A 15,274-nucleotide genomic window follows, 5' to 3' on the forward strand; every position below is an offset into this window, starting at 1 on the left:
AGTGCTGAATGAAAAAAAAAAAAAAAACAACCTGCCAACCAAGAATGCTCTAACCACCAAAGCTTTCAGAAATGAGAGAAATAAAAACTTTACCAGTCAAATAAAAGCTAAGAAAATTCATCATGATTAGGCCTCTCTTACAGGAATTACTAAAAGAAATTCTTTAAGCTAAAAAAAAAAAATGCTTCTAACTAGTAACATAACATTTAGAAAGCATAAAACCTAATGGTATACATAATAAATAGCAATACTCAGAATACCCTAGGACTGTAATCATGGTGTGTAACATAATTTTATCCCTAGTGTAATGGGTAAAGGATGGAATTATTAATAACAACTATAGCTAAAATAAATTGTCAGGAGATATATATTATAAAATGTTAATTTAGACATCAAAAGCATAAAATTTGGAAGAGGGGAGTAAAAGTGCAGAATTGTTACATGTAATCAAAGTTAAGCTGTTATCAGTTTGAAGTAGACTGTTATAAGTGTAAGATATTCTAGGAAAGTCTCATGGTAACCAAAAAGTGAAAAAACATTCAAAACATACCACTACAGGAAACCATACACCATAGCAAACTATAAAGGAAAACAACAAGACAGGAAGAAAGAAATAAAGTAACTACAAAACAACCAGAAAACAATAAAATGGCAATAGTAAATCTTTATGCAACAGTAACCTTGAATGAAAATAGATTAAATTCTCTAATCAAAAGACATAGAGTGCTGAATGAACTAAAAAAATGAGACCCAAGTACATACTGCCTACACACTTCACTTTTCAAAGAACACAGAGATTGGACATTAAAGGATGGAAAAAGATATTCCACACAAAAGGAAACCAAATGAGAATAGGGGTAGTGATAGCTACATTAGAGAAAATAGACTTTAAGTCAAAAAGTATTTTAAAAAGACAAAGAAGGGCAGTATATAATGATAAAGGGGTCAATTTATCAATAGGATATAACAATTATATATGCACCTAACAGTGTAGCACCTGAATCTATAAAGGAAATATTAAAGTATCTGAAGGGAAAGGTATATTTCAATACAATGTAAGTAGAGGATTTAATACATCACTTTCAATATTGGACAGACATAAAATCAATAAGAAAACAGTGGACTTGAACAACATTTCAGACTAACTGGACCTAGCAGACATGTACAAAACATTCCAAACCAACAACAACCAAATACACATTCCTGTCAAGAGCACACAGAACATTTTCCAGAATAAACCATATATTAGGTCACAAGGCAAGTCTAAGCAAATTAAAGAAGATTGAAATAATATCTAGTATTTTTTTCTGATCACAATGGGTTAAGACTAAAAATCTGTAACAGTAAGACTTTCAGAAAACTCACTGAAATTAAACAACATGCTCCTGAATAGCCAGTTGATCAGTGAACAAAATAAAAGGGAAATTTAAAAATGTCTTGAGACAAATGAAAATGGAAACACAACATACCAAAATTTAGGAATGCAGCAAGAGAAGTTCTGAGGGGTGAGTCTGTAGCAATAAGTGCCTATATCAAAAAGAAAAAATATTTCAAATAAATAATGTTACACCTTAAGAAAACATAAAAAGAACAAACTAAGCCCAGTGTTAGCAAAAGAAAATAAATAAGAATTATCACAGAAATAAATGAAATAGAAACCAGAAAAATGATTTAAAAAATCAATAAAACTATAAAACTAAGAGTGGTTATTTGAAAAATTAAACAAATTTGACAAACCTTTAGCTGGACTAAGAAGAAAAGACTCAAATAAAATCAAAAATAAAAGTGGAGACATTACAACTGATAACTACAGAAACACAATCATAAGAAACTATTATGAACTATTATATGCCAGCAAATTGGATGACCTAGAATAAATAAATTTCTAGACACATACAACCTATCAAGACTGAACGACAAAGAAATACAAAATCTGAGCAGATGAATAACAAGTGAGGAGATTGAACCAGTAATAAAAAGTCTCTCATCAAGAAAAGCCCAAGGCCTGTTGGCTTCGCTGCTGAATGCTGCCAAACATTTAAAGAACTATTACCAATTCCTCACTGACTTTTCTAAAAAAATCACAGAGGAAAGAATACTTCCAAAGTCTTTTTACAAAGTCAGCATTACCCCTATACTAAAGCCAGACAAGGACATCACAAGTAAAGAAAACTACAGGCCAATATCCTTGATAAATATAGATGCAAATATCCTCAACAAAATACTCACAAATAAAATTCAACAACACATGAAAAGGACCATTTACCATGATCAAATGAGATCTATCCCTGGGATGCAAGGATTTATCCACATTGACAAATTATTAAATGTGATACACCACATTGACAGAAAAAATAAGTCATATGATCATCACATTAGATGCAGAAAGAAACACTTCACAAAATTTAACATCCTTTCATGGTAAAAAAAAAACACAAAACACTCAAATTGTATATAGGAGAAATGTACATCATAATAAAGGCCATATATAATCTCACAGATAACATTATACTCAATGGTGAAAAATTAGAGCCCTTTCATCTAGATCCAGTATAAGACAAGGATGCCCATTCTCATCACTTCTATTCAACATAGTATTGGACGTCCTTGAAAGAAGAGTAAGTTAAGAGAAAGAAATAAAAGACATCCAAATAGAAAAGGAAGAAGTGAAACTGTTGTTTGCTGATGACATGATCTTGTAGGACAGAAGACCCCAGATCGGGGCTTAGTCCAAGAGGGTTTTGGCTTCACCCAGGAAATAATTCAACAGCAAGCCAGTGGTGGTAGACAGCAATCATATTAAATGGTACTTCTCCTTGAAGAGCACGGCTGACTCATTGGCCACGTGCCCAGGGTTTGCATCACAAGGGATCTTGGCAACTTTATTTATACTCAGATAAATCTGCTTTCAATTATAGGAAAATTAAGGGGTGGATCAATGCAAATTCAGGGTGGATTATTTAGAACTCTCTAGGAAAAAGGCCATAACTTCCAGGTTCTTGGCAAAGGGGGTGGTAATTTCTGGGTCATTGTCATGGCATGTGTAAACTGTCATGGTGCTAGTGGGGAGTGTCTTATGCCCATGAGCAAGGAGGGCAGCTAGGGATCACTTTCATCATCATCTGCTGGTTCCTGCCAGTTTCTTCACTTTATCCTGTCTGGACCAGATCTTGTTTTGTGACCAGGAAGTAAGTCTTGCTGGTCTCTTACCTCAATCTTACATATAAGAAACTCTAAAGAATCCACCAAAAAAAAAAAAAAAAAAAACTGTTAGAGCTTATCAACAAATTTAGTGAAGTTACAGGATATGAAATCAACACGGAAAAATTAGTAGGATTTCTTTTCACTAACAACAAACTTTGGAAAAGAAATCGAGAGAATAATCCCATTTATAATAGCTATAAAAAATAAAATAGGAATAAATTTAATCAAGGAGGTGAAAGACTTTTACACCAAAAAGTATAAAACATTAATGAAAAAAATTGAAGACGCAAATATATGGAAATAATTCTGGCTGGAATAATTAATATTGCAAGCCATGTATCTGATAGAGAATTAGTATTCAAAATACCTAAGGAACTCAACTCTATAGAAAGAAAACAATCTGATTAAGAAATATGCAAAGGATCTGAATAGATATTGTAAGAATTACACTATGCAAAGCAATTTACAGATTTATTGCAATTCTTATCAAAATCCCAATGTCATTTTTCATAGGTATAGAGAACACAGTCCTAAAATTCATATGGAACCACAAAAAACTCTTAATGGCCAAGGCAATCATTAGCAAAAGGAGCAAAGCCAGAGACATCACACTACCTGATTTCAATCTATACTGTACTACAAAACAGTAGTAATTAAAGCAACATAGTACTGGCAAAAAAGTAGACACATTGACCAATGGAACAGAAGAGAGAGCACAGAAATTAAACCACACATCTGTGGTCAATTGATTTTTGACAAAGGTGCTAAGAATATACAATGGAAAAAGAGCACTGTCTTCAATAAATGGTATTGGGAAAACTGGATATTCATATGCAAAAGAAATACACTGTATACACACTGTATACAAAAATCAACTCAAAATGGGTTAAAGAAACATAAAACCTGAAAGCGTGAAACTACTAAAACAGGGGAAGAGCTACATGACATTGGCCTGGATGATAACATTTTTAGATTTCACCTCGAAAGCACAGGCAACAAAGGCAAAAATAAACACATGGGATTACATTCAAATAAAAAGCTTATTTAAAACAAAGGAATTAGCAGAGTGAAGACACAACCTAGGGATTAGGAGAAAATACTTGCAAACCATATACCTGATAGAAAACTAATATCCAAACTATACAAGAAACTCAACTCTATGGGAAGAAAAACTAGTAATCTGATTAAGAAATAAGTAAAGGGCTTTCGCAGATATTTCTTTAAAGACATACAAATGGGTAACAGATACATAAAAAATGTTCAGTATCACTAATCATTAGGGAGATGCCAATTAAAACCACAACAAGATATTACTTTACACCTGTTAGAGTGGCTATCATCAAAAGGACAAAAGACCAGCATTGGCAAGGTCTGGAGAAAAGGGAACTTATGCACTGTTGGAAGAAATGTAAATTAGTGTAGCCATTATAGAAAACTGTATGGAGATTCCTCAAAAAACTAAAAATAGATTTGCCATATGATCTAGCAGTCCTACCTTTGGGTATTTACCCAAAGATTTTAAATCGGTATGTTGAAGAGATGTCTGCACACCCATGTTTATTGCACCACTCTTCATAATAGCCAAGCTGTGGGATTAACCTAAGTGCCCATCAAAAGATGAATGGCGTTTTGAAAATATGGAATGTATGTACAACGAAATAGTATTCAGCCTGAAAAAAGAAAGTTTGTAATTTGTACCAACATGGATAGAATTGGAGAACATATGCTAAGTGATAAGCCAAACACAGAAAGGCAGATTACCACATGTTCTCACTTATATGTGGAATATAAAACAATTGCAGTTATAGAAGTAGAGAGTAGAATGGTGGTTACCAGAGGCTGGTGGGTAGACGGGATGAGGAGATGATAAGCAAAGGGTACAAAGCCTAAGATTGGAGGAATAAGTCTACTTCTTTTTTGAGATCTGTTGCATAGCATAGTGAATATAGATAATAATTGAGTACTGTACATTGTATCATTAAGAGAGTATAGCTCCAATGTTCTCATCATGAAAATGTCAAATATTTAAGGTGATGGACAGTTTTATAACTTATGATTCTACCTATATTTTAAAAAATCACTTTGTACCTTATAAAACTATAATTTGTCAAAATATAAACTTTTAAAAAAATTAGTGAGGAATAAGGGATGAATGAAAAATAAAATGGCAAGACGAATACACAATCTATTCTGCAAGTTTTATATAGTTGCTAAATGTGGCCCATGAATTTGCCTGTAGCACCAGCAGAAGGTAAAAAAGGATAAAATACAAAATTTATAATCACCAAAATATGTAATCAAGCCAGTTTTCAGAAAGGTCACAAATGAGTTTTGAGAGAAACATTTTTTGTGTCTCTGCATTCTCAGAAGGATGCTGTATTAGTCTGTTCTCATGCTGCTAATAAAGACATACCCGAGACTGGGTAATTTATAAAGGAAAGAGAGGTTTTATGGACTCACAGGGGAGACCTCACAATCATGGTGGAAAGTGAAGGAGGAGCAAAGGCACATCTTACATGGGGGCAGGCAAGAGAGTGTGTGCAGGGGGACTGCCCTTCATAAAACCATCAGATCTTGTGAGACTTACTCACTATCATGAGAACCGCATGGGAAAAACCCACCCCCATGATTCAATTACCTCCTGCCTCGTCCCTTCCATGACACATGGGGATTATGTGAACTACAATTCAAGATGAGATTTGGGTGGGGACACAGTCAAACCATATTATATGCCATTGTAATTTTCATTTTGTTCATTCACTATTTATACAATAATTATTTCTTGAACACCTTCTATTTGTTAGGGTTGTGCTGTTTGCTTGAGGATAGAAAGAATAAAACAGGGCCGGGCGCGGTTGCTCATGCCTGTAATCCCGGCACTTTGGGAGACTGAGGTGGGTGGATCACCTGAAGTCAGGAGTTAGAGACTAGCCTGACCAACATGGAGAAACCCCATCTCTACTAAAAATACAAAATTAGCTGGTCGTAGTGGTGCAATACCTGTAATCTCAGCTACTCAGGAGGCTGAGGCAGGCTGAGGCTTGAGCCTGGGAGGTGGAGGTTGCGGTGAGTGGTGATCACGCCATTGCACTCCAGCCTGGGCAACAAGAGTGAAACTCTGTCTCAAAAGGAAAAAAAAAAAAGAATAAAACAGAATCCATGTCTTACAGATAAGCAGGGTCTAGGGTAAAAGAATAATGGCTGTATCTTTCTTTGGCTTTCATCACTTCGTGTTTGAGGGAGGAGTAAGAAAATATAATGACAGGCAGGAGCGGACTTGGATTGAGGTTGCAATAGGAGATGAGGCCTGAAGGAGGATTTGAAACAAAAATGAAGCACTCATGTGGGCTGACAGTGCCTGGTCACAGAAACACCATTCATTCCTTTGACTTGACTACATCTATTTCTAACTACAGTCTGTCATTTAAGGATACCTCTCGATGACCTGGACTCTGAGTCTGGGAGGTTCCTTGGATTCTTAGGAAATCATGTGGCTTTGGTGATAAAGTGAAGCCGGGTGGTAAGAGGATGCAAAGTCAGCTGGTTTCAGAAAGGCTCTGAACTGTGTGTGTGTGTGTGTGTGTGTGTATGTGTGTATACATATATTTATCACTAACAGAGTGATGTATGCCTGGCTGCCTGACCAAAGATGACCCTTTCACCTCTGTAGATAACCCTTAAAAGCTGTACATAGACTTTTAAAATTGCTTTTCCTCCTTTCTCCATCCGGAATTTATCCAATTTATCTTGGTCTTTTTGGGCTGCCATAACAAAATATCATAAACTCGGTAGCTTATATACAACAGAAACTTATTTCTCACAGTTTTGGAGGCTGGGAAATCCAAGATCAAGATGCTGGTAGATTTGGCATCTGGTGAGGGCCCGTTTCCTTTTTCATCTATGGTGCCATCTTGCTGTATCCCCGCATGATAGAAGGGGCAAGGGAGCTCTTTAAGGCCTTTTTTTTCTTTTAGAGGCAAAGTCTCACTATGATGCCCACACTGGAGTGTAGTGGCTATTCACAGGCACAGTCATAGTGCACTGCAGCCTCAAAACCCTGGAATCAAGCAGTCCTCCAATCCCAGCCTCCTTACTAGCTGGGACTATAGGTGCATGTCACCATGCCCATCTCTGAGACTCATTCATGAGGGCAAAACTCTGTCTTCGTGACCTAATCACCTCCCAAAAGTCCCCATCTACTAATATCATCACCTTGGAGGTTAAGGTTTCAACATGTGAATTTTGGGTGTACACAAATATTCAGACTGTAGCAGACAAAATGATTTGTCACAGTGGTCACAGCTCCTGCCCAGTTATCATGGCCCTGTCTTCTGCCACTTTTAGCCATGAGCACCTAGAGAGAGAGATGGCTCAGATTATCATACTGGGGCCTAATGATATGTATGTGAGTGACTTTGACCACCTGGACATTCAGCTGGTATTTCTAAGTGAAAATCATATCAAGAGTTATGTTTATGTTCAGATTTTAAAATGAACAATGTCAGTTAAATAACACATTGTAAACCAAAAATAAAATTCAAAACAACCCATCCATCTAAATGGAATCCTCTTCTCAGCTAGGCACATTCCGAAGGTAACCTGAAAAACTAGTTCAGGCCATGATGAGAAGTGGCAGCTGGACTTGCCTCATTTGTGCCCTCCTCCCTTTTGGAATTGCTGATAGAACAGACTCTAAGTCTGATAAGAAGCATTTACAATCTATTCTCTCTGAAGCCCGCTACCTAGAAGCGTCATCTGCGTGATAAATCCTTGGTCTCTACAACCCCTTATAGTAACTCAGACATTCCTTGCTTTTGATAATAACTCAACCAATTGCCAATCAGAAAATCTTTGACTCCACCTATGACCTGGAAGCCCCCACTTCCAGCTGTTCTGCCTTTCAGGACTGAACAAATGTACATTTTACATGTATTGACTGATGTTTTTTGTTTGTTTGTTTGTTTGTTTGAGATGGAGTCTCGCTCTGTCACCCAGGCTGGAGTGCAGTGGTGCGATCTTGGCTCACTGCAAGCTCCGCCTCCCAGGTTCACGCCATTCTCCTGCCTCAGCCTCCGGAGTAGCTGGGATTACAGGCGCCTGCCACCACGCCCAGCTAATTTTTTGTATTTTTAGTAGAGACAGGGTTTCACCGTGTTAGCCAGGATGGTCTTGATCTCCTGACCTCATGATCTGCCCGCCTTGGCCTCCCAAAGTGCTAGGATTACAGGCATGAGCCACCGCGCCCGGCCTATTGATTGATGTTTTATGTCTCCCTAAAATGTATAAAACCAAGTTATGGCCCAACCACCTTGGGCACATGGTCTCAGGATCTCCTGAGGGCTCTGTCATGGGCCATTGGTCACTCACATTTGACTTAGAATAAATATCTTCAAATGTTTTACAGAGTCTGACTGTTTTTATTGACAGCATGATGCTAGCATATGTGTTTCATTTTTAATTTGAAACAATAGATATCTAGTGATCTTTTCTGGACTGCTTTTGAGTAGGAAGAAGAAGAAGAGCAAACTCATTCAGAAGCCTGGATACTACACTTGAATTATTTAACAGGGTCTATCACTTAGAGTGGGGTTTGAAGGCTGTGTTGAGAAATAAGCATAAAGATCTTTGGCATGTTCACTAGAGAATAGATTTCCCTTCCAGGCAGTGATAATCGTATCCCCACCCATTTTTCATGGAACGTTGAGAAGTTGTCACATCTTGGGTTTCCCAAGAGAAAGCAGCACCACTTACTTTTCTTTGTCTTTGTTTCCTCTTTCAGTCCCAGCAGAAGTGCATCGTGATCTTTGCCCTGGTGTGCTGCTTTGCCATTCTGGTTGCACTGATCTTTTCAGCCGTGGACATCATGGGAGAGGATGAGGATGGACTCTCAGAAAAAAATTGCCAAAATAAATGTCGGTAAGAGGTAACAAACAAAAATTCTCTTTTAGGGGGTGGGCAAGAAATCCAAAGAGGGCCTTGAACAATGGAGAAGAGAATACATAAACACACGTAGTCATTCAGGCTCCCCTTAGCTTAAGCTGAGGTGTGAGTCTGTCCACTAGTACTCTTACTTTTAGGGCAAGTAATGAGTAATGATTGAATTCACTTTACAATCTGGTCATATTCTCTACAGGCTGGTGGGAACAAAAAAATTTTTGTAAGAGTCAGCATTTCTGGAGACCACTGTATATGAGGTTTGTTTTGGGTGTTCATGATGAGCCTGTAAAAATGAGTGCCCCAATGGACAAAGAACGCTGTGCTAGTTGTCCCATCAAATGTAAGTTAACAAATACACGTCTCAGGGAAAATTCCAACTTAACGTTAGGGACTGAAGAAGTAAGTGTGTCGATGAGAAGACACAGGGCTCCTCGACCTGTCCCAACTTAGCACACAGTTTGTTTTTAATCTAGAAACTACAATAGCTTTACAGGTTTATGTATGCATTATGTCTCTTCAGTTACATTAAGTAGCATTTCCTGGGGGCCTTGCTGACTGGCAGAGACATCACAGTGTAGTCTCAACCTCAGAAATCTCCTCATCAAACTCTTCTCTGAGCTGATACCATTTTTTCAGGTTCGGGGAGGGTGAAGAAGAGTACCAAAAGCAGGCAGATAGATAAGAGGTCTATTTTTATATATGTATTGCTGCAAAGCTGAAGTGAGGCCACTAAATTACAACAGTAATGATGAATTAGAGCTTATAATAAATTTAAATTGTTATATTTCCCAGTGGAAAGCATTAGCCTAAGACCACCCCCCAACTTTCCTAGCTTAAAATAAACAACAACCTGGTCATGTGTATGTGAGTTTTATCCTGGATATTTTGCTTTGAGGTTGAATGTTCTGGCGCAGGAAATGTTCTGAAAAGACAATTGGCATTTATTTTTAACCCATGGTACCTTATAGTCTAGTTACCAGGCAACAGGTATTACATACAGAGCAGAGCATAAAAGAAAGAAATCAAAACACATTTTAGATTTTCTTCCTTCATGTTAGAAAGGTATTCCATAATATTATGTAGCCATAAAAAGGAACAAGATCACGTCCTTTGCAGGGACATGAATGGAATTGAAAGCCATTATCCTTAGCAAGCTAATGCAGGAGCAGAAAACCAAATACTGCATGTTCTGACTTATAAGTGGGAGCTCAATGATGAGAACACATGGACACATGGTGGGGAACAACACACCCTAGGGCCTGTTGGAGGGTCAGGGGTGGGAGGACGGAGAGCATCAGGAAGAATAGCTGATGGATGCTGGGCTTAATATTTACCTGGGTGATGGGATGATCTGTGCAGCAAACCACCATCACCCACATTTCCCTATGTAACAAACCTGCACATCCTGCACTTGTACCCCTGAACTTAAAAGCTGGAAATAAAAAACGGTATTTCATAAATATATTTACTTCTCAGACTGGATTTGGATGAAAAATTGTTTTGTGATTACTGTAATGAAAGCAACGGAAGAACAGTAGATTACTGTCATCTTTTGCTAATGCTGTTACTTGTCAAATATACATAGACAAGGGGCCCATGACTCATATTTACAGAGTGAGAACACACTGCTTCTCTCTCTCCTCACCTTAAAGTGAAGAGTGCTGTGTATTTTAAATGCAAACTCGAACACCTAGAAGGCAATTTCATAGAGGTCAAACCGTAGCAGTTTCCTTAAGACAAAATACCTGCTCATTTCAATGCACATTATCAGGTATTGGTAATTTTCAACAACAAAAGGTCATTTTTTTTTTCACTTGGAGGAAGCTAAAATTTGCTTTAATTTTTATTTTTAATTCATGCAACTGGAATTAGGGTCTGGCTATTTCTTCTATCAGTAACTAAATTCTAATGACTTAATTCTACTTCTCCCACCATCTAGAAAATATTATTCTAGCTACTAGGCATTCTCCTTTCCTTTGGGTGGTTGGACTCACTACCCTGGTTACTAGATAACATATATCATATATATGTGATATTACATATGATATATGATTGTATATATGGGGGGGGGGAGATCTTTTCTGAAACTTACATCACCTCTAGGTCTTTCCTCTGCAGCTTCTTGCCCTGTGCCCTGTGTTTCTGTTCTGCATTCTCAGACATTACAACATACACTTCTTGTATGTCTGTCCTGAAACTGGTATCTTGCTTCCCCTAACTTCACCCCCAGGAAGTTTCTGCTTTTGCTCTTCTCTCCAATGCACAGGATGAGGAGGTAGGGTTGCTGCATTTCCTTATACCCTAATCCAGTTTCCAACCTGTTGTTTCACCACCTTTTCTGGATTATTCTCATTTGAATTTGATTTGATCTTCCACAAGCTCTTCTCCTGATAGGATCTGAGGACACCTGTGGGCTTTAGGTCAGTGTTGATATCAAGGTTGACAGAATCCTTCTGAAAGTCATATTCTGCCAACAGAGGGTACTCCAGGTGGATGCAACGTTTCTGGAGTTCCTCAATCATTTCCCGGGGAGTGAGCCTTTTGTGCCTGGCCAACAGACCTCCACCCATCCATCTCATCCCTTGCCAATGTTTTCAGCAACTTAAGAATTTACTTCCCAATACTCTAGCCTTGCCATTTTTTAAGCACTTCCAATCAATACATTTAATATCCACTTCACCCTCACACCTACCTGCCAGCAAGCAACTCCACTTCCAAGCTAGCCTAACACAGTTAACAACCATGGACTTTGAAATTAGGAAGATCTGAATTTAAATCTACATTCTACTACGTACTAACTGTAAGCTTGGGGAAGATATGAATTGAATTATTTCATTCATCCCCTATCGGCAGAGCACCAAGAGACTGCACAAGGAGTTACAGTAGAGTCCTGAGACGGTTGTGGCAATTTACCATGGCCACAACTACAGTGGGTGATATGGTTTGGCTGTGCCCCATTCAAATCTCCACTTGTATTGTATCTCCCGGAATTCCCACGTGTTGTGGGAAGGACCCAGGAGGAGGTAATTGAATCATGGGGGCCATCTTTCCAGTGCTATTCTCGTGATAGGGAATAAGTCTCACGAGATCTGACGGGTTTATCAGGAGTTTCTGTTTTTGCTTCTCTCTCATTTTCTCTTGCCACTGCCATGTAAGAAGAGCGTTTCATTTCCCGCCATGATTCTGAGGCCTCCTCAGCCCTGTGGAACTGTAAGTCCAATTATACCCTTTTTTGTTCCCAGTTTCAGGTATGTCTTTGTCAGCAGTGTCAAAACGGACTAATAAAATGGGGATGTCAGAGAGGGTCTGGGAGAGTGGCCTGACATAGTGAAATGAATAAATTCGGTGTGGGACACGTCTTCACCCTTAATGGGTTATGAAAGCTCTCTTAATTTCATTTTCCTTAAAAATCATAGATTAAAAAAATCTGTGTCACAAAGTTTATGAGGATTCAGTAAATTGTATAAACCCATGGCAAAGCATCAGGAAACTCATAATAAATAATATGCAAATGTTAATTATCTCCTTCTTCTTCCAAACAGTCTAGAAATTCCTCTTCTCTATTCACAACCTACTTCCTTTTCCTCCCACGTCTTCACTTATCTCGAATCTATCATGATTTTAGTCTTTGGTTCTATGGAAATATACAAAGACCAATCACATGAGAGCAGAGGCTATTTAGTTAGAGCTTTCTGCAACAAGGGAGTCACCCACCATCAATTGTGTTTTGCAGAGACTCAAAGGCAGGCAGAGAAATGGGAAAGCTTCATAGTGGAAGAAAGAAGGCTCTAGGTGTGCTCTGATTAGAGGCTATTGGCTTCGGTAGGCTGTAGGTGGGATAACAAGAAGTGACATCCTATGTAATTGGTTAGAGGGTCATATTTGACTTTTTCTGGTTGATCCGGAATTGGAATAGCAACAAAAATTAAGGAAGCTGTTGGTCATTAATCAAGTCCCGGCCATTTAGGGCCAATTGTTACAGAAATTATTGTTTAGCTTCCTGGATTGTTACTAGAGATAGCAATCTGATTTCCTACAAGTCTAACTTACAGCAGACTGGCTTCCTGGGCTGGTTATTGCAGATAAGGGGTTAGTTTCCTGGTCAGGAGGCTACAGATTGTGCAGCCTTCATATATGATTTGGCCATTGTCCATTTGTTTATTCAGTCTCTTACCTCCCTGAACCTCCTCCTCTATCAACCCCTTCTGTCTTAATTTTCCTCCCATCCATTTGCCAGATCATGACTAGCATACCGCCATGCTTCCTGCAGCATCTTGAAGTCTCACTTGAATTTTTTTCTTTTTGAATTTTTTTTTTGCCTCGATCTGGCAGCCAATTCTTAAACTGGTTGACTCCTGGTTTTACCCATCCTTGTCCTCAGGGCAGCCTCAGCCATTGGTCCTGGCCCTCATAAGTCTGCAGGAGAGTGGGTCCCACTGTTGTTCAGTTCTAGATTCCTCCAGGCAGTCATGTCCCTGGTAAAAGAGGTGAGGGCTTTTTGGAGAAGCACCATTGAATATACTGGTGCTGACACAGACCAGTAGAAAAATCCACTGGTCTGCAGAAGCTCGAGCATGCCAGTCTCAACTTAAATGTTTCTCTAGAAAATTCCAGTCCTTCCTCTCATGACTTCATCCCTTTCCTGGAGCTAACCTCCCTGGACTTCTTCCCAGACTTTACCTGAAGGTGGCGCTAACTCTACCCCATGATGCTCAGTTTCCAATTACTTTGTTCTGAAGTCCAATATGTTGTCTTTCTGCTTTTCTCCATGTGTTGTCACTATCATAAAGTGCTGCTTACGCAGTTCAACCTTTGCTGAGATCTTATTACTTTATCGTTAAACTCGCTCTGTGTGTGTAGCGCTCCTCACTTCTGAAAGTTGAAAGAATATCAACATTTACAGTCTGTCAGCATCTCATCACAGTTTTGACAGTCTCTTCCCAAGACCTCTTCATCTGGTGTACTCTTTCTTAAATATAGTACTTTAATTCGTCTTATTTCTGCTAACTAGCCTCTCTATCCTCTAATAAGATTCCCATTCTGATTCATTCTGCCCCCTCAATGTTTTTCCAACTTTCATATGCCTCTCTAAAAAAGTATGTCTCCCTATAAAAAAATCCTTATGATTTTTTTGTCTTGTTTTATTTCTTCCCCCCTTTGTATTATTTTGCTGCTAGATTACTGTACTGATAGTGGATAATTTTATCATAATTTCCCTCACAAATCTACAAAATATCAAAGGCTCTAAACTTATTTTCCAAATGTCTTTTAATGAGCCTCAGTTGTAATGCCCCAAAAATAAGATCTTTGCCAGTAAATGACCTTTTTTTTTTCTCTTTCTGTTGGATTTCTGGGCACTTCCACCGTTTCCCAATATGTTTTAAATGATTTATTTGGTCCTTATAACTTTAAATCTCCATGTCACTTTGGTTACCTGAGGGGGTGAAAGACACATTTTCTAGTTTCTACTAGTAACCTACATGTCAGTAGGCCTGGGACATCACTGATAGGTAAGGAAAGTTCAAACTGCAGGTTGCATGCATCCTGTGACTTGGCTATTTTGCAATTCGCTAGTGCCCCTGATCATCCTCGTACCTCATTCTTGTGAGAGGTAGCCACACACGGTGAAGTTTCCCACACATCCTGTCCTCAGGGACCAGCAGAGACATTGGAGCTGAGCTCCAGGTGCTGCTCAATTGCAGAACACCTGCTCTCACATGAACACCCACCCTTTCAGAGGAGAGGTCTTCATTTTGTATATATAGCTACTTCCATCTTCCCTTCCGCCCACACAGAGCTATCCTACGTCAGTCATTTTCAGTTGCTACTCCACCACTTATTAGAGACACTATTAGACACTCACTAGAAGAGGGACTTTTGTTGCTATTCCTCCCTGATAAATACACACAGAACCAGTCAGCATCCTTCTCCTCCCTGACTTCAGGCCCAATCCTCATGACAATATGGAAATTAATTTCAGCAAAGTATCGTTAAGCAAGCTGAGTAAACATACCGTCTTGGGTGGGCTAACATTGCCATATAATCATATTGATAAGAATGTGTCACCTATTTTATCTAGGTAGTTATGGCAGCCTCTGTTCAAGACCTCCTCACACTTGCCTCTCATCTTCCT

The 15,274-nt window shown here is 38.6% G+C and overlaps 1 protein-coding gene across 5 annotated transcripts in view; it reads left to right on the forward strand.

Annotated features, from left to right (window-relative positions):
* The window catches only part of PLD5 (phospholipase D family member 5), a 447,689-nt gene that overhangs the window by 173,547 nt on the left and 258,868 nt on the right, over positions 1 to 15,274 (forward strand). For 4 of the 5 annotated variants that reach the window (XM_054660981.2, XM_063790086.1, XM_514306.9 and 1 more), the window contains one exon: positions 8,984 to 9,120. In XM_054660981.2, the coding sequence (XP_054516956.1) occupies positions 8,984 to 9,120 (137 nt within the window). Of the gene's footprint in view, positions 1 to 8,983; positions 9,128 to 15,274 lie in introns of all 5 variants that reach the window. The other variant, XM_024352940.3, reaches the window with a different exon arrangement.

Source organism: Pan troglodytes, chromosome 1 (genome assembly GCF_028858775.2).
Source record: "Pan troglodytes isolate AG18354 chromosome 1, NHGRI_mPanTro3-v2.0_pri, whole genome shotgun sequence".
In the NCBI taxonomy this organism is placed as follows: Eukaryota; Metazoa; Chordata; class Mammalia; order Primates; family Hominidae; genus Pan; species Pan troglodytes.